We start from the raw sequence: 20572 nt of genomic DNA on the forward strand, positions 1-20572 counted from the left end.
TGTCCTCGACCTGTGCGCACCTATGTTGTAAACATTCATTCATAGGCTATATTTTAGCAACCTCATGATGGGTATAGGGGAAATTTGAGTATCGTGTAATAGCCTAAACCTATTGCTGTTATATTGAACTGGGTGAATGGAATATGAATGAGAGTCATCTGATATGCTGTAATAGAAATAAGGTCATGCTCATGAAAAACAAAATTGTCCTCCCTCATCTTAAACGGCACTGACCGCTACTGGTACTTATATACTTTAGTACATTACCCATCCTGACAACCTGGCCCTTATGTTAAAGCTTCCGGAAGCGGCATCCAAGTGTGAGGATAAACAAACTAGTACACCACAGAGTACATGTAATATCTGTACAATGCAATTACAGAGGTGTTACACTTCATTTGAATTAGTTAAGTCCTGTGTATCTTGTGGGGTACTTACTTGTAATTAATATATACTTACCTATCCTGACAACATGGCCCTCATTTTAAATCTTCTAGAAGCACCATCCAAGGGATAAAATAAACATATTAGTACACCACAGAGCACATTCAATATCTGCATAAGTACAATGTAATTACTAGGTGTTATAAAGGAAATGTATCTTGAGGTGTACTTACTTGAAATTATTGTGTACCTACAAAGTACGTTACCCATTCTGACAATCTAACGTCAGCTTCTGAAAGCGCCATCCAAGTGAGAAAGTGAACACACTAATACACCATAGAGTACATATCTGTAATATCATAAGTACAAGGTTGCCGCTAGTTACACAGGATTTAGTCTTTAAAGTGTAGTTTTATAGTTAACTGTGAGCAATTTCTAAATAATTACTTATTACTCATTATAAACTGGGTGGTTCGAGCCCTGTATGCTGATTGGCTGACAGCCGTGGTACGACAAAACATTTATTTTTACTGCACTAGTTATGTTGGTAACTAGGTTATAATAGCAATAAGGCACCTCAGGGGTTTGTGGTATTTTGGCCATATACCACACCTCCTCAGGCCTTATTGCTTAATTACCAAGTGAAAATACCTACAAACAAAAGATGAGCTTCTACCTTAGTCAACTTTATTGCAAAATGTACATTTCTTAGATTCAAAGTTAGATTATTTAGATTAAACAAAGATATAGGCCTACTAAATACCATTAAAAAAACTATTCTAGTGGTGACTCAAATAGTATGGTGAATAGCCTAGATCAGTGGTTCTCCATCCTGGTCCTGGGGAACCAAAGGGGTGTACATTTTTGTTTTAGCCTTAGTGCTACACACCTGATTCAAATCGTCAACTCATCAGGCTTTGATTATTTGAATCAGGTGTGTAATGCGAGAGCAAAAACTAAAATGTGCACCCCTTTGGGTCCCTAGGACCAGGATTAAGAACCACTGGCATAAACAGCTAGCTAATCTTGAAAGATTGTCTTCATCTAATTCTTTCTGGTAAGCATTTTCCCATCCTGGAGTCTGAGACCTTGTGGGAAACTGTGTCAGAGAAGAAGAATGGATGACAATTTAGCATAGACACCGCAGTACTCCTAGTTATCATAATCATGGTTTCTAAAGTTTAGGCATATACAATGCCTTCAGAAAGTATTCACACCCCTTGATTTTTTCCACATTTTGTTATTACAGACTGAATTTAAAATAAATTAAATTGAGATTTTGGGTCACTGGCCTACACACAATACCCCATAATGTCAAATTAGAATAATGTTTTTAGAAAAGTATTCAACCCCTATGTTATGGCAAGCCTAAATAAGTTCAGGTGTAAAAATATGCTTAACAAGTCACATAATAAGTTGCATGGACTCACTCTGTGTGCAATAATAGTGTTTAACATGATGTTTTATGACTACCTCATCTCTGTACCCCACACATACAATTATATACAAGGTCCCTCAGTCAAGCAGTGAAATTTAAACACATATTCAACCACAAAGACCAGGGGAGGTTTTCCACAATGCCTCTCAAAGAAGGGCACCAATTTGTAGATGAGGTAAAGAAACAGACATTGAATATCCCTTTGAGCATGCTGAAGTTATTAATTACACTTTGGATGTTGGTATCAATACAGCCAGTCACTACAAAGATACAGGTGTACTTCTTAACTCAGTTGCCGGAGAGGAAGAAAACCATCGTTTTTGGGGGGAATAAAAATAAACAGAATAGAGCAAAGTAGAAACAAAATCCTAGAGGACAACCTGGTTCAGTCTGCTTTCCAACCAACAATGAGGGACAAATTCACTTTTCAGCAGGACAATAACCTAAAACACAAGGCTAAATATACACTGGAGTTGCTTACCAAGACGACAGTGAATATTCCTGAGTGGCCTAGTTACAGTTTTGACTTCAATTAGCTTGAAAGTCTATGGCAAGACTTGAAAATAGCTGTCTAGCAATGATCAACAACCAAATTGACAGAGCTTGAAGAATTTTTTAAAGAATAATGTGCAAATATTGTGCAATTCAGGTGTGCAAAGCTCTTAGAGACTTACCCAGAAAGGTAATTCTAACATGTATTGACTCAGGGGTAATGAATACTTATGTAAATGAGATATTACTGTATTCCATTGAAATATATTTGCAGCATTTTCTTAAAACATGTTTTCATGTTTTTAGAAAACATCTAATCTGTTGCGCAGATGGACAGATCTTGACACGATGCCTTTATCCTGGGATACTTAAATATTTGCACCAATCCATCCCATCCGAAAGGGAGAATGTTCCTCAACAGTGAAACCCATGCAAGGATCCTTGATGGATTAAGAGTTTGTCTTGTGACCATTTGAAGTGCATTTATAAACCATTATTCAACCGAGCTTAATAGGCTTACAATTTGGCAAGCACAAATGACTAGCTCACAATTTTAATCATAACTGTTTATTAATGTGTGTAAAAAAAAAATGGATGGTTAAAGTAATTGACCTACTATCAAATACACAAATAAATGATTTAACAATTTAAAGTGTTTATTTGGTGTGAACCTGTTTTTGCCTTTGGGCCTAGACATCTGACTCCAGATCTTCATTACAGAGTTGTGTCTGTGAGGTGGTCGGTTTTCAGTTGGCTAACACTTATCGCGTGGTTTGTGCAGGCTGAAATATGGTGCGTTGGGATGCTATCGGAAACTTTTAACATTTGTAACAAGCATGATAACAAGCATTCGTTGTTACACCCCTGTAATTACAGACTGCAATGTTGTTATTGCAGTGTAACCATAAATTATTAAAATAATTACAATACATGTTACGGTGTAATTACATATGTAATTACCAATGATTTATACACTACCGGTCAAAAGTTTTAGAACACCTACTCATTCAAGGGTTTTTCTTTATTTTTACTATTTTCTACATTGTAGAATAATAGTGAAGACATAAAAACTATGAAATAACACATATGGAATCATGTAGTGACTCAAAAAATTATATTATATATTTTATGTTTCAGATTCTTCAAATAGCCACCCTTTGCCTTGATGACAGCTTTGCACATGCTCGGCATTCTCTGAACCAGCTTCATGAGGTAGTCACCTGTAATTCATTTCAATTAACAGGTGTGCCTTGTTAAAAGTACATTTGTTGAGTTTCTTTCCTTCTTAATGCATTTGAGCCAATCAGTTGTGTTGTGACAAGGTAGGGGTGGTATACAGAAGATAGCCCTATTTGGTAAAAGAACAAGTCCATATTATGGCAAGAACAGAGAATTGACAGTCCATCATTACTTTAAGACATGAAGGTCAGTCAATACTGAAAATTTCAAGAACTTTGAACGTTTTTTCAAGTGCAGTCGCAAAAACCATCAAGCGCTATGATGAAACTGGCTCCCAAGAGGACCGCCACAGGAATGGAAGTTACCTCTGCTGCATAGGATAAATTCATTCGAGTTACCAGCCTCAGAAACTGCAGCCCAAATAAATGCTTCACAGAGTTCAAGTAACAAACACATCTCAACATCAACTGTTCAGAGGAGACTGTGTGAATCAGGCCTCCATGGTCGAATTTCTGCAAAGAAACAATTACTAAAGGACACCAATAATAAAAAGAGACTTGCTTGGGCCAAGAAACACAAGCAATTTACATTAGACCAGTGGAAATTTGTCCAAATTGGAGATTTTTGGTTTCAACCGAAAAGCAGCCAACAAGTGCTCAGCATATGTGGGATCTCCTTCAAGATGGTTGGAAAAGCATTCCAGGTGAGAGAATGCTAAGAGTGTGCAAAGCTGTCATCAAGGCAAAGGGTGGCTTTTTGAAGAATCTCAAATATAAAAAAAAATTTGGTTACTACATGATCCCATAGTTTTGATTTCTTCACTATTATTCTACAATGTAGAAAATAGTAAAAATAACATTTTTTTTTTAATGAGTAAGCGTTCTAAAACGTTTCACCGGTAGTGTATATACACTAAATGACTGATAGGGGGCACTGTGTTGAAGCCACTATGCCTCCATCTTGGCACTCCCCCGCCATTGTAAAACACATTTTGGATACATTTTGGATACATGAATACAGTATGTTTACATTTTATTATGTGAGCTAAAAATAAAAAATAATATCTTAAAACATTGTCCATAAAGTCAAATCGAATGTAGATGATTAATGTTACTGTCCCCACTACAAAAATATATACACAATCCAGGGTTTATGTACATCACTGGTAATTAGAATGTAAAAAGGACCCCTTAAAATGAAGTGTTACCCAAAGTATTTCTACATTTGCTTATATATGCATTTAAAAGCCAAATGAGGAGAAGATATGACAATATTTTTGGACAAACCCGAAGGTAATACATCTATTTTTATGTTTGTGAATAGGCACTGGCTTGTGGTCTGAAGTGCATGACTGTTGGTGTAGAATTTAAATGCAATTCTTACTGATGATCAGAAGGGGGCAACAAAAGCACAGACTATTCGATTATCCATAATTCAATGTGTAAGAATTGAGGGTGCATGGAGGTTGGTACAGACAACCAGTGAGATCCAACAGAAGTTGCATTTCCTTTTAATGTGTGTGTAATTTATCCTCTTTAAAATAAAATAGATTTTGACCCAATATGTTGGAAGAAGATTTGATTTGAGAGTACAGAAGCTCTCAACCTGATAGCCTGAGGTTTAGACAGAGATTGTTTAGTGATTTAATCCCATTACAAGGACAGTGACTTTATTATTAATGCTTAGTAATGCAGTTTGTCTTATGCAGAGTTGGCAGTGACGTTCGCAGTTAAAGGATCATTCTCTCGTTTACTTGTTTGTCGTGGTGGGTTGATGACTTTAAATCCAACAAATCTATGTAACCTATGGAAGATCGGTTCACATCCATCTGAGTCTGTGTTTCATTGTATCCAAACCAGCACACATGCAAGACAGAAGACTTGAAATATAATTTCCTTTTTTTTATTAAAACCATACAAACATTTGTAGTCAGTTATCAAAGAGCAAAGTGGCTCTTCACCACTTAGAGCCAAATCTGCCTGGTCTGGGAATCCCTGCTTTTAAGAGTCATTTCTTTATTGACCCCGCTGCCTCATCCTCATATCTGAGCTAAACCTACAGAAAGAGTAATGTATTTACAGGTATAAAAAAAAAGGCAATAGTAGAAAGAAAAAAAGATTAACAAAAATGAACGTTAATGCATTTCACACATTTCAATCTTTTCGATAAACTGTATAAATGTTTATGTGAATTTTACACGTCTCACAAGACACTTAACATGTGTATCTTTTCAGAATTAACAATGGAAGATTGGCAGTGATCTTTTTATTTTTCCGACAGGCAGGTTTTATTATTAAGGCACATACCTCATGGCCATTCACTCTGGTCCTTTCACGAGGGAATGAGTTTTTCCTTCTTCCAAAACAAAACAACACATCGACGCACAGCTATAAACAGACAAAAAGTACCAAAAAACATTAAAACAATTCTGTACCTCATTACTTTGTCACTGAAGATTAAGGAAACTATTTAAAATACTGTACACTGTCATGTGGGATTGCAAGGTGATACTAACACTGTTGAAAGGGTCACTGCACTCCATAGTGGCAGGACATATTTTATTGTACTCTTTTGGAGAATAGAATATGGATGATCCACTATAAATGTCTATCAGACAAAAAAAGGATCACAATTCTAAAATGGTCAAATACAATGGTGGATAAAAAACAGAAAACAAATGGTACCCTTTTTTTAAAATCAGTGATCATGTGCTACGCTTAGAATTAATGGATGATCTGTTGTATAAAAAAAGTCAAAAGAATATGTCCCATACTGTCCACAAATGCTTGTTTTCTACAGAAAGCACCTCGAAACAAAAATCGTATTTTCACAAAGAAAATTTGAAAAAAAAAAAACATTGTTATATATACACCTGTGAGTACCATTACAGACATTGTAAATCAAGCGATTGGAGTATGAACTAAAGGGCTACGTTTTGGCGCTTGTAATTCAAAGACTTTGAATATTATCGTAATACTCTGTCAAACACACCCACTTGGTAAGACTTGGTAGAAGCACTGAAACACTAACATTTACATATTCTCAAAAGTAACATACTGAATCTTTCTATAACAAGTAAATATAGAAAGATAACAACCAGGGCCCTTTTCAGCTAATATTTGACCTTTGACCCTCTTATGACCTGATGACATAAAGATTTATATGAGGCGATTGTTGGACCATAATGGTAAATGGTACATCCAATAGGATTAGATACTTAGCACGTGGGCTAGTCTACATACTTATGAAGACAGTGTTTGTGTTTGACCTTGAATACAACATGCATTTATACCAACAGTGTACAGCAAAAAAAACAGCGACGATACACAGGATAATGTTTCAAAGGGACAAGACCAGAGATGCCATCAGAGGCCTCACTCGCTCACCATCATATAGTAATACAAAGGGAAGGGCTTCCAAAAATAGCCTTCATTACAGAAATTGAATATACCTATATATACTTTTTTTGACACATCCCCTGCCTCAGAAGAGAGGGGATGACACTTTTACAAAATAAATCTGTTTGGCAACAAATCTGTTCCGGGAAACACTTTAGGTAAGTATAATAAACTGTGATAATTTGTCGCTTTGTCATAAGTGTTGCCATCTTTTTTCCTCTTTCAGTTCTTTACATGCATCAGGTTTTTCCTCTATTTCCTTTTAGACAGGGGAGGGAGGGATGGAGCGAAGGAAGGACGGAGTTAGTTACTGCATGATGGCCAGGAACTTGCTCTCCTCGGCCAGGGTGGTGAGGAAGGAGCTCATGTCCCCGATGGCCATGTTGCTGAGGTTGGAAGGCACCATGCCCGCGCTGCTGTGGAAGCTGGCGGAGGCCCGGGGAGTGGTGAGGCGGGACGAGGTCCTGGACAGGCCTTGGAAGATGGAGGGGCTGATAACCCCCGATACCAGACTACGCTGGTCGTAGCCCAACCCCACATTATCCAGCATGGCGCCGAAGTCCAGCGTCACCACGTCGTCTAGCACGTTGGCTGAGCAGCCCACGCCACTGTCCACCGTACTGGTCACCTGGTCGGCACCCGGAGATAGTAGGCAGGCCGGGACCGATGGTTTGGTCATGGTTTCCAGCAGACACTGCTCCTCCAGGGGAGGGAAGGACGAGGCCTTGGTTTCCACCGGGTCAAAGCACACAGCCTGGTCGCTGAAGCCCTGGTCCAGGTAGCCCTGGTCAGGAACCTCCAGCTTCAGCCCGGACACCTGACGGGCCAGGGAGCAGTGGCTGCCTTGAAGGCTCAGACTCTGCTGCTGCTGGGAAATGTTCTGATGGGTAAGGTTGACATGGCTACCGTTGGTGGTGCTCGGTTGGAGATTCAGGTATTGCTGTGGTCTGGCCGGGTGCCTGCTGTTGGCCTGCTGTAGGCGGGGGGCGGAGGCGGGCAGGAGTTGGTGGTGGAGTGCCGGGGAGAGGCTGGAGAGGCTGTCCATGGAGGCCCGGCTGAGGAGCAGGTTTTCTCCGATCTGCCTGGAGGTTCTGTGGTTCTGGGTCTGGTTATGATACTTCTGCTGGCCGTAGCCCTGGGGCAGAGGCCCCAGGGTGATCTGGGAGAAGTCAGGGCGGCCAAAGGTGTGTGTGGGGTTGTGGTCATTCCCTCTCATCTCCATGCAGGAGTGGGTGGTCACCTCTAACTTTACCCCGCATGGAGGTTGGGACTGGGCTGGCTGGGCACAGCATTGGTTCTGGAACTCTCTGGCGAATGGTTGTTGCGGCTGCGCTACCATGTTCCCAAACCTCCCTAATGGCGAACCGGCAGCCAGACCTTGGTGTTGCTCTGTGGCGGCCCATCGACTACAGCTCTGCTGGGACTGGGCCTGGGGCTGTCTCTGTGGAGACCTCTCAGCGCTCCCTGAGCTTACCTCATTCCACTGGATGGGCATGCCGTCTTTACTAGGGCTCTCACTCTCCAGTCCCTGCCGCTGTTGGTGCTGCTGGGGGCTGTGGAAGCACTGGTTCAGCCCTGGGCCCTGGTCCTGTAACTCCCCCCCAGGGAGATGGCCATTGTCCCCAGCCACCTGGTTCTCCAGGTGGTTGTTGTAGGAGCCTGCCTTGTCCTGTGAGCGGAGGTACTGCAACATGTCGTCAGGCAGCATGTCCTCATCCCCCAGTAGCAGGGCTCCCTCTTCCTCCATGGCCAGGGCCTCCAGGGCCGTGTTCTCCATGATGCTGGGGGGGCAGGGCGAGGAGAGCAGGCCCCCTCTCTGTAGGTTCACGTCGGAGCGCGTGTAGTTCTGCAGACTGAAGCTGCGGCCCTTTTCCGTGGGGTGCTGGAGGCCTGATAGAGGGGGCAGAGGGTGTATGTTGTTGAGGCTACTGAAGCACTGGACATGGGGCAGCCCAAAGAACTCCGGTGCTTGCTGAGGGTGGGTCCGCACGGGGTCGCTGGCCCTCCGGTCCGGGCCGTTCCCTGGGCCCTCGCCGGGGTAGAAGCCCCTCCGCCAGTAGTCTCGGTAGCCACCGTGGCCCCCGTACCTGTTGGTGGTGCTGCCGTCGCTGCAGCGGCGCGACCTGACCAGCTGGGGCATCGCATAGTTGCCTCCAGCGCCATCCTGGACCTCGCCCACCATGGCCATGCGGGTCTTCAGACTCATGCACTCTATGTTGGGCAGCGGTGTTGGGGGTGGGCCGCCCGTGGCAGCAGCGTACTTGGCCTTCAGGTAGTAGTGCTGCGCAGGCGTGAGGTTGAGCATCCCCTTGGTCCCTCCCCCGACACCCGCCCACCCTCCACCCACAAACACCCCTCCTCCTCCACCACCTCCCCCGCACTGGCTGGCCTCGCTGGAGCGGCGTGAGGCGTCGGTAGAGATGGGGTCGTAGGAGTCGGTGGAGCTGAGGTTGTGGTGGCGGTAGTGGTGACTAGGGGTGTTGGCTGCCTCACTCTGGGACGCCTGGCTGGAGCGCCGCGACGAGAAGCACGGCGAGATACCCGAGGAGCGCCGGCTGCTGCTCAGGTATGCCGAGCTGGTGGCGCTGTCACAGCTGTCCCGCCGGTCACCGCTCTCAATGCTGTGGAGCAAGCTGAGCACCGTAAGTTCTGTGCTGCCCAGCTCGGGACGAGGGGGAGGCTTCGGCTGGGATAACCTGCCCAGGTATGGATCTGAGGAGAGTGAGAGAGAGGGAGGGAGTAAGAGGGGAGGAGAAAGATAGGGGAGGGAGAGAGAGAGGGGAGACAGAAAAAGAAGGAGGGGTAGTGGAGGTGTGTGAGGGGGGGAAAGAAAAAAGAGGGCGAGAAAAAGAGAGCGGGGATAGAGAGAAAGATGAGCACAATATAAGTGAAGAGAGATCCATCAGAGTGATGCAACCTTCTCACAAATACAACTGACACAGTTTGGCCATGAAATTCTATTACATGCTTTAATCACTGATATGATATATGGCGTGATACGATATGGGTTTGAAAGTGATTTCCAGTGGAACAGAGAATGTAAAGATTTTTTTATGCCTGTGTATTCAAGTCCGATCTGCCAGGGGGAAATTCCAAGTAATCAAACTGAGATCTGCTGAGACATTTTGAGTTATTTTCACAACCCAATACTAGTGTCAATATTATTCTACATATCTATTCGCCTTTACAGTGTCCAGGGACGTTTAATAGCGATATTGAATGCCCATGGAGTACAGCATGTAAAACACACGTCACACCCTTACTAAGTCCCTGTAACGAAACACTATTTTTCTTTGTGTATAGCCTCAGAAGACCCAGATAAGGTTGTGGATATGAGCATGGTGGGTCCTTACCCTTCCCCAGGATGGCGGGCAGCGTGGCAGGTCCCTTGGGTGTGGGTGACAGGGGGACCAGCCTGGGCATGGGGGCTCCTCCTCCATTCACCTGCTTCAGCCTCTCCATCTTCATGTGCTCCATCCATCTCATGGGTCGGCCCACACTTCTCCTCGCCTGCAGCGCCAACGTAGCCGCTGTGGCTGTGGACACAGTGGAGTCCATGATGGGGGCCCCACAGCCCCCTTCTAACTCCTCCAACACCTTCTCATCCTCCAGCTCCTCGTACTCTCCCAGTCCCTCACCCAGTCCTAGTCCCACCCCTCCCCTCACAGCAAGGTGGACTCCACGGCTGGGATAGGTGCTGATGGAGGACTGGTCACTGCTGCATGTAGACTGACCGCCAGGGCTTGGCTGAGACGTCTGCCGGGGTGGAATAGGGGTGCGAGTATCAAGTAAGAGATGAAAACAGGTGGAAGAGGGAGGTGAAAAGAAAAGACGGGAGGGGAAGAATAGGAGGGCTCAGTTATTATGGGACACATTAAAGGGATTTTTATGTCTCTGTTTCCAGTGTGAAGGAAGTCAGAGGTAGTTTCGTTAACGCTAGTTAGCAATTGCGCTAGAGCTGGTTTGCAACTTCCTCCACGCAGAGACATATAAATGGTATCCACGAGTTCATCTGACTCTGGGAAAGAAGATAAAGGGCCTCCTTGCCAAAATCCCGAAGTATCACTCTAAGGACCATTTTATTTTATTAAAGATCTGAGCCATGTGATCAAAACGCACAATGACACCATGTGATGCAGCTGCCTGGGACATGCTTTCCACAGGAATAAACAATAACACAATGATTGATCATATTAATGCATTCCGTCTGATCATGATCAAATACCACCTTCAAATCTACAGGCCACAGACCCATCGGAGGTTTGCGTTCAACTGTCATTACAATATGTGTAAACAAAGACAATCTTTCCCTCCTAGAGCTGTGGGTTTGTCCAATGTCTTTTCTTCTGTAAACCATGTGGACAAAGGATTATTTTCAGACTGACTAAGGAAGGGCTTTCTCTGATTTACCCAAATTGAGTGAAGAAAAAAAGTATAATTTTTTTGGCATCACACAAAATTGCAAAGCAAGAATTTGTAGTGTGAATGGGCCTAGTCTCATCTCGGTTCCGCCCAATGCATTTGGCTGCACAATAGAGCCCTAGGCATTGTTGGGCATTCTACACATAAACATTATTGGAAATGGTTGGAAATGCAGTTAGTTCTGCCCCAGGGCATTTAACTTGCTTTGAGCAAACATTACTCTCCAAAATAGAGAAAATGATTATAATCAAGAGAATTTCTCGATCCCAAGTGGCGACGACCATGGACAGCTTTGTAAAGATGACTAATGAGACAAATGCTGATGCCACATGGAAAGAGGAGATAAGGAAAGCGGCCAACAGGCTACTGAATGGGTATTACAAGGTGAGTGAGAGACATATGTTTTTTTAATATATTTTTTTACAAATGCAACATGAAGGGACACCTATCTCACCTGATTACCCACTGTCCACAGAGAGAGAGAGGGAAGAGTAATGCATGGAAAATTGGACAGAAGAAAACATTAATTCGTTATAGGGTTATTCGTAAGTGGTTTGATTACACACAAAACACACGTACTGTACACAGGTTTAAGTGAACATCACGGTACATGACACAGTTAGAGTTCAAGTTCAAATAGATGGAGCGTTGTTAGAAGCTATGGTGACATTTCAGATAGAGCTGGGCTGTTACCTCCATAGAAATAGAATTACTAGAATGGGCATCCCCATTCAATTCAACGATCCGTGTTTGGTGGACCAGCGGCAGTAATTCTATTTCTGTGGTTATCCCATTATGCAGTGTTAGACCTCAGAGAGGGGCTCACCATGGGTTTCTCTGTCTTGATGGACTTGACCTGCAGACATTCGTCCTGTTTCGAGGTAGAGTGGTTGTACTCCCTTCGGTCTGCGTACCCTCCCAGCTGCCCTGGTGACAGGCCCTGTCCATTCCCCCCCTCCTGGGGAGGGGGTCGTGGGTAGGTGTCGCCGCGCTGCTTCTTGGTAACGTGCGCCTCGGGCCCGTGCACGGTCTTGACGTGCTTGCGTAGGGAGCTGGGGTCTGTGTAGCGCTTGGTGCAGCCCGGGATCTTACACACGTAGGGTTTCTGGAACATAGAAATACATTATATTGTATTCTTTTGTTAGTATAGAACATTATTATTACTGTTCTATTTAATTCAGTGTTCTGGAAGGAGAGTAGATGGGGGTGCTTCTGTTTCTAAATTTGTACATTTTAGTCATTTAGCAGACGCTTTAATCCAGAGCGATTTACAGCAGTAATTAGGGTTAAGTGCCTTGCTCAAGGGCACATTGACGGATTTTTCACCTAGTCAGCTCAGGGATTCTAACGAGAGACCTTTCGGTTACTGTCCCAACGTTCTTAACCGCTAGGCTACCTGCCGCTAAAGGCCTCCAGCAATGGACAGCATGCTCACATACAGTCAGTGTTATAGGTAAATCACCTGTCGCTGAGCTGTGTTTGTGATTGTGCACACGCGTATGTGTCCCTGCATTTGCGTGAGTGCACACATGTACTGTGTGTGTGTGTGTGTGCACGTGAGTGAGTGAACATGTGTGTTTGTACCTCGTTGGAGTGTGTGCGGTTCTGGTGCTTGGCTCTGTCCGAGGCGTTGGAGAAGGCCTTGTTGCAGCCCTCGTGTTCACAGACGTACGGCTTTTCTCCCGTGTGGGAGCGCAGGTGGGTCTTCAGGTTCTCCAGGCGAGAGTAGGCCTTGGGACAGCCCTCAAACTGCACAGAAGAAGAAGAAGAAGGAGAAGAAGAACACACACATCAAACACAGCTCTGTGTCATCCTGGCAGACAACAATTACCCCCAAAATATTACTGACCTATGCAGTAATGTGACAGATTGTTGATTAAATGTAAGGATGCACCATCATCACAACCATTTAACAACGACTATCTCTTTATGTATTCCTATATCTAAGCTCCACTACCCGACCGGAGCCCGACGGGCCCTAACATTAAACATCAGGTTAGGGCCCGGGTAGGGCCTGTTTTTTCATCATTTTCAATAACTAGGGTACGGGCAGGGATCGGGTATCACTAAATTGATCACCGTGCTCTGCTGTGCAGTACAGTCAAATCTGAGTAAGATCATAACATGGCTTCAACCTCATCACAATAACACAGGAGAGATTATTTCACAGAAAAGAATCATGTTCCTTGAGTTTTGTCGGAGTCTAGAGTGAAAAGTAACTGTCTCATCATTGAGCAGAGTAGCCCAAGTCGAGCCATTTCTATGGATACTCACAGAGCGCCATGAGCGGAGCAGAGCAAGCTGTGAGCAGGGAGCGAGTGACAGAGAGGAGCAGCTAATGGATTTACTAAAGGAGGAAGTTATTTCTGATTTCAGGGAGGGCCACCTTAAATTCTGCAGGACTCTAGTGTTGTGGGAGTGTGCTTACGGTGCATCGGTGTGGTTTCTCCCCGGTGTGTCTGCGCATGTGGACCACCAGCATGTACTGGGCCTTGAAGGGTTTCTTCTCCCGTGAACACTCGTCCCAGCGACACACGAACTCCTTCTTCTCCCCGTGGATGTGGTCATTGTTAATGTGCTGAGAGAGGAAACTAACAGAGGTCAATCACAGGTCAATCTGGATTTGGATTCAATTGATTCATCCATCATTGTTTTTACCACTCATTTTCCCTCTCTCTCTCTCTACCGTTCCCATTGTTTCATATTCTCTCTCTCCATTTCCTTTTCTTCCATTTGTATTTAGTACTCTGAGGAATAAATGGGAGACTTGTGAGTCTCAGTGTCCGATCTGAACAGGCGTTTTCAAACAAAACCCTGTCACTTCAAATCACATGGGGCTCCTGCTGACAGATGTGCTGCCGTGGCAACTTCCAATCTGAGGCTTAGGGGGGTGGGAGGAGGGGAGGGAAAGGGGAGAGGGAGGTGAGGGGATGGGGCGTTTCAAATGCCATGTCTTTACAACTCCAGTAAAGCATTATACAGTATCTAGTGAGCATGCATTCTCCCCTGATTTCTCTCTGTCACTCTCACTCCCTCTCTCTCTCCCACTCTCTCTGTCTTGCACACTGACCAGTAAAAGGGGTACAAGTGGTGGCAGTGGATGGTTGAAGGGGGATGAGAGTGGGCTAAAGAAAAAGAGAAGAAAAAAAAGGCAGACATGGAATCCTCGGGGGAGAAGTCAACATCTGGCCCTCTCACAAAGACAACAGTGTTAGTGTGGTGGCCTCTGAAGGGCCTTTCCGAGAGCAATTTAAACCCAGGGAGACAGACACAATATCCTGAACAAAAGGAACCCGTCTTATTACATTCCTGAACAGAGTTGGGGGAGAGAGACATTTGCCTTACAGGGAAAACAGGGCGAGAGAGAGAGGAACGGGAAAGAAAGACAGGGATAAATAGAGACTTGAGTTTGAGAGGTCTTAAATGTCTAGGAGAAACAAACGGTTGTTAGAGTATCTCTATATTTAAAAACCTCAAAAGTGGAGGGAAAGAGCAGAAGAGAAGAGGAATTGAAAGGGTAATAGAATAATAATAAGAATTTGGGGGGCGGTTTATATTTGTCCTGTTAGTGGAAATGTGTTTCTTGCATATCCCAACTCCCCTTAAGACATCCACAGGGAGTGGGGTCACAGCCAGGGTCACCATTGCACAGCACCCCTGGAGCAATTTTTACCCTAACTGTTCCGGTATTCAAACCAGCAACCTTTCTGTTACTGGCCCAACTCTCTAACCTCGAGGCTACCTGCCGCCCCGAGAAAAGTGTGTGTGTCTATCTGTGTGTGTGTGCCTGCATGCCTGTTTGAACTGCTAGTGCGTCACTGGCCGTGCACCTCCAGACGTGACGGTCCCCAGACAACGGCAGAATTATCCCCAGCCCCTCCCCCTGGCCAGTTACCAGGGCACCGTCACAGCCCTTTCTTCCCATCAGAGGAGGGGATGTACCCCCAAACAGACAGTATCCTATGAAGTCTGACCTTACTTCAAGAGAAAGACCCCCATGGGCCCTCAAGTCTCAGAACAATTGCACTTAACTAACCCCCTATGCAGTGGGAGCCAGGGGTGTCGTACACTGCCCCTATGACAAAAGAAGTGCACTAAAACCGGCATCTCTTCGCCAGCCAAGTGCACTTTCCTGCCCTGCTCTGCTCTCACAGCTACATCAATACGTTAGCCAATGCAATCGTTCATTTCTGTCTCCAATTGACTTTATGTATCAACAAAGGCCCTCCATTCAATTCAACTTGACACGTTTTAATTTTGGTGATAAAAAAATAATTCAGAGAGGAAACGATTGGGGAGGTAAGATCGAGGGCATTGGATGTTCGTTTCCCTCAGATTGATCTTCCTTTCCCCATCACAACACGGAAACCCGCTCCTAGCTCCTCTTCTCCTTTTTTCCCTTCCGCCTCTGTGGGGGAATTCCTGTGGCAAGCGATCAGTCTGCGCCGCGCCGTTCGATATCGCCTGAGTGATAGGAGTGCCCCGGTGTTGCTGTGCTGTTGGCACACGCTCCCCTGTCCCCCCTCGTCCCTCCCACCAGCCCATACAAATGACCAGGGGCCCGCTGACGGTCGTGATGCATGGGCCCCGTGCTGACAGAGAGGGGCCCGAGCTAGAGACGACACTAATGGTCATGATCTAATGGCAATTTGTAATGAATCAATAATCTCCATGCTGAGCGTATTGGTAGGCAGTGTTGGCGTAATGGACAAACAGGTGGTGATAGCAGTGGTGGTGGCGCGTTAGCAGGTTATTAATTTTCACCCTGCCAGCTTATCGGCCAACATACTGTAAAAACGCCACCGAGATGGATTTAGGAGGGAGACGGGCGGAGAGAGACGTGCGCTGGATGGGGACACAGAGGCTGGCTGGGATGAGCACAGAGTGCATACACAAACACACACACACACACGCAGGCATGCAAACACACGCACACCATACAGTACACATGCGCTTACAGGTATAGACTGACATACCAATTATACAGTGTATAACACACTGATATAACACACTGATATACAAACACACACAATTGTGAACTATTTGTATAGGATATGTAGCTACTACATACTAAAGGAAATGTTTTTTGATTACTCTAGACTTTTATGGATTTACACCCACATATAATAGCCACACGTGCACATAAACACACTGACACCAGATACACAGAATCCCATCAATACTTAGCTACTTTTCTCAATTTTGCCAGGCTTCAAAATCCCTCTACAGTGTCCCCTTATCAAGCACTTTCTGGTATATACACCTCATACATTAGAATGCAGGCGTGCATGAAAAGAAGGCCTGTTTACAAGGCAATTTCACTAAGCTGTGGGACCCGCAACACCGTTTAACTTTATCAAACAGAGCCTAATAAATCATATGCTCTTTTGTGATGTCAATTGCTGAGGCGCTTTGTGTAAAGAAAAGAAAAAAGAGGGAAAAAGAGGCGAGGGAGATGGAGGGAAAGAGGCGAGGGAGATGGAGGGAAGAAGGGAGGGAGAGAGTGAGGGAGTGGAAAAGGGGGCTAGAATTTGTATGTGTAATTCAGCAGAGCCTTTTCATCTTGGAGTAAGATACTCCAGACAGATAAGGTGCCTAATCCTTCTCCTGATCAAAAAATAATCTGCATTTTACCAATTAAAGGGCTGTGCCAGCAGGCAAGAGAGGGGGCCGCGTTCTGACTGAGCCCAACTTTATCTCCCCTCAACACCGAGGAGGAACCCAGGCCGCAAACACCGCCATACAGCATGCTTGAATACTGGGGGAGCTAACGCTAACATCACGTAATCTCCATCTCCTTAGAAACAAGGACATTACAGCTCCACCTAAGGAGATGACCCAGAATAGCACAATGTCAAGGTAGGAGGGAGTGGAAGTTAACTGTGTGGATTGTGTGCATGTACTCACATATGTACGCACATATGCACACACGCACGAACACACACACCCTATCTCAGGGTCACCCCATTTGAGACCCTTTCTGTATTCCCCCATCTTAGTCTTTGTAACATCTCTCCAAAGCCACCCCAGTTCCAACCCCCCCAAACATCTCAGACAGAGACATGAAATAATCCAGCACCAACGCCTTATCTTTAAAAGTGCTCCCTCGGAGAGGAGAGAAAATGAAAGAGATAGGGAGAGAGTGATGCCAAGAAAAGGTACTGGAGGTTGAGGGGGTGGAGGGAGGGAGGGAGGGTGATGTAGAGAGGCAGAGTTAAAATAAGTGATGGAGAGAGAGGGAAAAAATTAATGAAATAAATACATCAACCGAAAATTGACACCCGCCTCGCTTTTGCTGACTGGGAAGGCCAGATAACTGAGCTAAATTGCGTAGATGCGATGTTTATCTTATCGGCGGCACCGAGAGCGCTTAAACGCGGATGATAAAGGAACGGCGCAGCGCGTCATGGTGCGAGCGCGTTTGTAGAGTGTAAAAATATGCATCAGGAGCGAGGCGGGAGACGCTTTTGAACAAGGTAGAAAGCAATGAGGGTGGCGCACAGCGGCTTTTATTTCTAGAATTAGGCCATGCGAAAAAACTAAAAGGGGATTTCTTTGTCTTCATCTACGTAATCATCACTTTTTTAAACACTTCAAATAGTTAATAATTTACCTCACTTGTTTCAAACAGCAGTTTAATTATAAAGTTTTTACCTCACTAATATCAAAGACTATCTAATGAACAATCCATAGAAAACAATCCATAAATGTATCAGAACTGAAAATGATGTTGCATGAACACTACCAATCAAAGCCAGACTGGAAGCATATTATAGTATTATATTTTTTTCTCCATTCAAGATGACAAGTTGAAAACAGGGGGGAGGGGCGTTGGAGAACAGACAATGTGGTCCAAATACTGTACTTATCCTATTACTGAGGGGGGTGGGGGTTGAGGAAGGGGTGGGGAGATAAGAGGGTTTTCTCACTGAATTAGAGGCGAACAGTTTTATTAGCATGTCCCTCCCCCTATCTGCAATGGGCATATAAAATGAGTAATTAAAATACAACATTCAAAAAACTAAAGGGGAAAAAGACAATGAGGATGTGTTGATTATTTCCTTCATGGAGAATATCTTGTGTGAACAATCTCTTTCCCAGTATGATGCCCCTCCCCTTCTCCCAGCCAAACTCCCCCTGCCCCTGGAAACAGGGGCAAGAAGTTGTCAAGATCCTCAACCTTTGAGCAGAGCCCTTCAAAATGCGGGAGGCAGCCCATTCCGCGCTGAGGATATCAATTATAGATAGGGGTTACTGCTGCGGCTGTGGATTGCAATGTCAGACGCCGGGATAGACAGCCGTGGAGAGCTGGGGATCTTTCTGATGTGTGCTGATCAGAATCAGAATCAGAATCACGTTTATTGTCCTTACAAGAGGAAAATCTTGGCACAGCTCACACATGAAATGGTGAGCTGTGTGAGCTCAGCTCCAGCTGTCATGTATTAAACATGAGTGTGAAGTAAAATCTCACCCCACAGTGGGCCTAGTGGTAAGTAGCACACAGCAGGTCAAAGGGGAGACCAGTCCAACGACAGCAGCAGAAGCCGCAGTAATAGCATCAGTGTAAGTGGCGTCCGTAGTGCTTGTGATACAGTATTACTGTAAGATCATTAATAGTTGGGTAAAGAATAGGCCCTCAGGCTCTACCAGATGAGAGTCATCCATCTCCTGGGTAGTGTGAGGAGCTGTATAACAGAAGGGGGGAGTATATTACAGCCAGTACGGTACAGACTTGTATACAGTACGCAAGAGTGTAAGGCTTAAGGCCTGATTGTGCAGGGCTCGTAGGTCGAGTCGGTGCCGGCCAAATCAGTTAGCGCCATAGCCCAACAGCGACGTGTTCGGCAGCCTTTGAGCCCATTAACCATCGTCCCCGAAACCAATCTGGAATCCGGCAGGGGCATTACTCAACGCCTGTAGGCTGCAGCACACTCTGTACTGAACGCTGAACATGGTGACATACAGAAGAGACTGCTGGACCAGAGAGAGGGTGTTAGGGCTGGAGCCAGGAGTCCAGGAGAACTATAGGAGCCCCCAACTACTTGTTGGGGGCTCCTAAAATAGACTCCTAAAACTGGTTTCCTATTTATTGTGCTGTTATCTGCACAGTATCTGCATTCTAAATGGACCATAAAGCTTTTGAACATGAACTTGATAGAGGTAGAGGGAGTTTAGCGAAGCCAGACACCATAGTCATATTGTTTCTGCCTCCTGCAAATCAAGGCTATTTCCCAGTAGTGTCCTGGTAGGTACTCACATGCACTAGCTGTTCCTGCGTGTCAAACTCCCGGTGGCAGCTCTCCCAGTGGCAGTTGGTCTCGTACACCACCTCTGGCTCCTGCTTGCTCTCGTCCTTGTCACCTTCCTCCTTCACCAGTGTCATCCCATCCGGATGGTCCTACAGTACACAAACCACAACACAATTAGAGCAATGAGCCAACTCTGACAGTGTTACAGAAATGACCCAACACTGTCAGTGTTACAGCAATGGCCCAGCAGAGATCTGCAGAATATGAAATATTGTACAGTATATACAGTACGTAAGCCCATATCAATTCAGAACGTATGGGTCCGATTAAAAAAATAAAAATACTATGGTTAGGTAAAAGACTGTTAACATACTATGTTCACAACACACTTGACCGGTAACAAAGTCATATCACAACCAAAACGTTCTCTCCCCCTACTCTATTCTCCCCTAACCCAACAGGCTGATTTAGTTACACTTTTCCACCAGTGTAATCGAGTGAATCTGGCCAATGTGGCCCTGTTCGGCACACAGGGAGTAGAACGTCTGGGAGTCCGGGAGCGGAAACGTAGCGCTGAATGCTCTGCTCTGGGTTGGCTGTTGATCTACGACAGGTCTGGGGCAGAGTATTTCAGGAATCTAACCCCCTCTTCCTGCTCCAGCTTGCGCCATTAGTCTAGACATATTTTACTGTCACTGTTAGCATTACATGGCTGGGTAGCCTGGAGAGTACTGGAGACTGTAACAGGGGAGACCAGAGGTGTACAGGGGTTTCTCTCCAGGCAAAGTTGTGGTTTGTAAAAACCACCTCGGTCTACTGCTAGTACCTGCCTGCCATGGTGTTAGGAGAGTGTGTGAAGGAGGGGAACAGAGAGAAGAGGAGTTTCATTCACAGAATGTGGATCTCCCCACAGGCTTGCCTCCATTGTATGAGCACAGAGCCACTTTTAGAAGCATCAATCCAGACACAAGCACACAGGGAGCCCTTTAGAAAACCTGCAATCTAATTTC

At 45.1% G+C, this 20572-nt stretch overlaps 1 protein-coding gene across 1 annotated transcript in view; it reads right to left on the reverse strand.

The window, feature by feature from the left end:
• Positions 1-5379: 5379 nt before the first annotated feature.
• The window catches only part of LOC129823295 (transcriptional activator GLI3-like), a gene marked incomplete at its 5' end in the record, with an annotated part of 36723 nt that continues 21530 nt past the window's right edge, over positions 5380-20572 (reverse strand). Inside the window, 6 exons of the mRNA XM_055882229.1 lie at positions 5380-9603; positions 10245-10647; positions 12140-12418; positions 12898-13062; positions 13742-13891; positions 19571-19711. Coding sequence (XP_055738204.1) covers positions 7199-9603; positions 10245-10647; positions 12140-12418; positions 12898-13062; positions 13742-13891; positions 19571-19711 — 3543 coding nt within the window. The remainder of the gene's footprint in view (positions 9604-10244; positions 10648-12139; positions 12419-12897; positions 13063-13741; positions 13892-19570; positions 19712-20572) is intronic.

Source organism: Salvelinus fontinalis, chromosome 25, assembly GCF_029448725.1.
Source record: "Salvelinus fontinalis isolate EN_2023a chromosome 25, ASM2944872v1, whole genome shotgun sequence".
NCBI lineage: Eukaryota > Metazoa > Chordata > Actinopteri > Salmoniformes > Salmonidae > Salvelinus > Salvelinus fontinalis.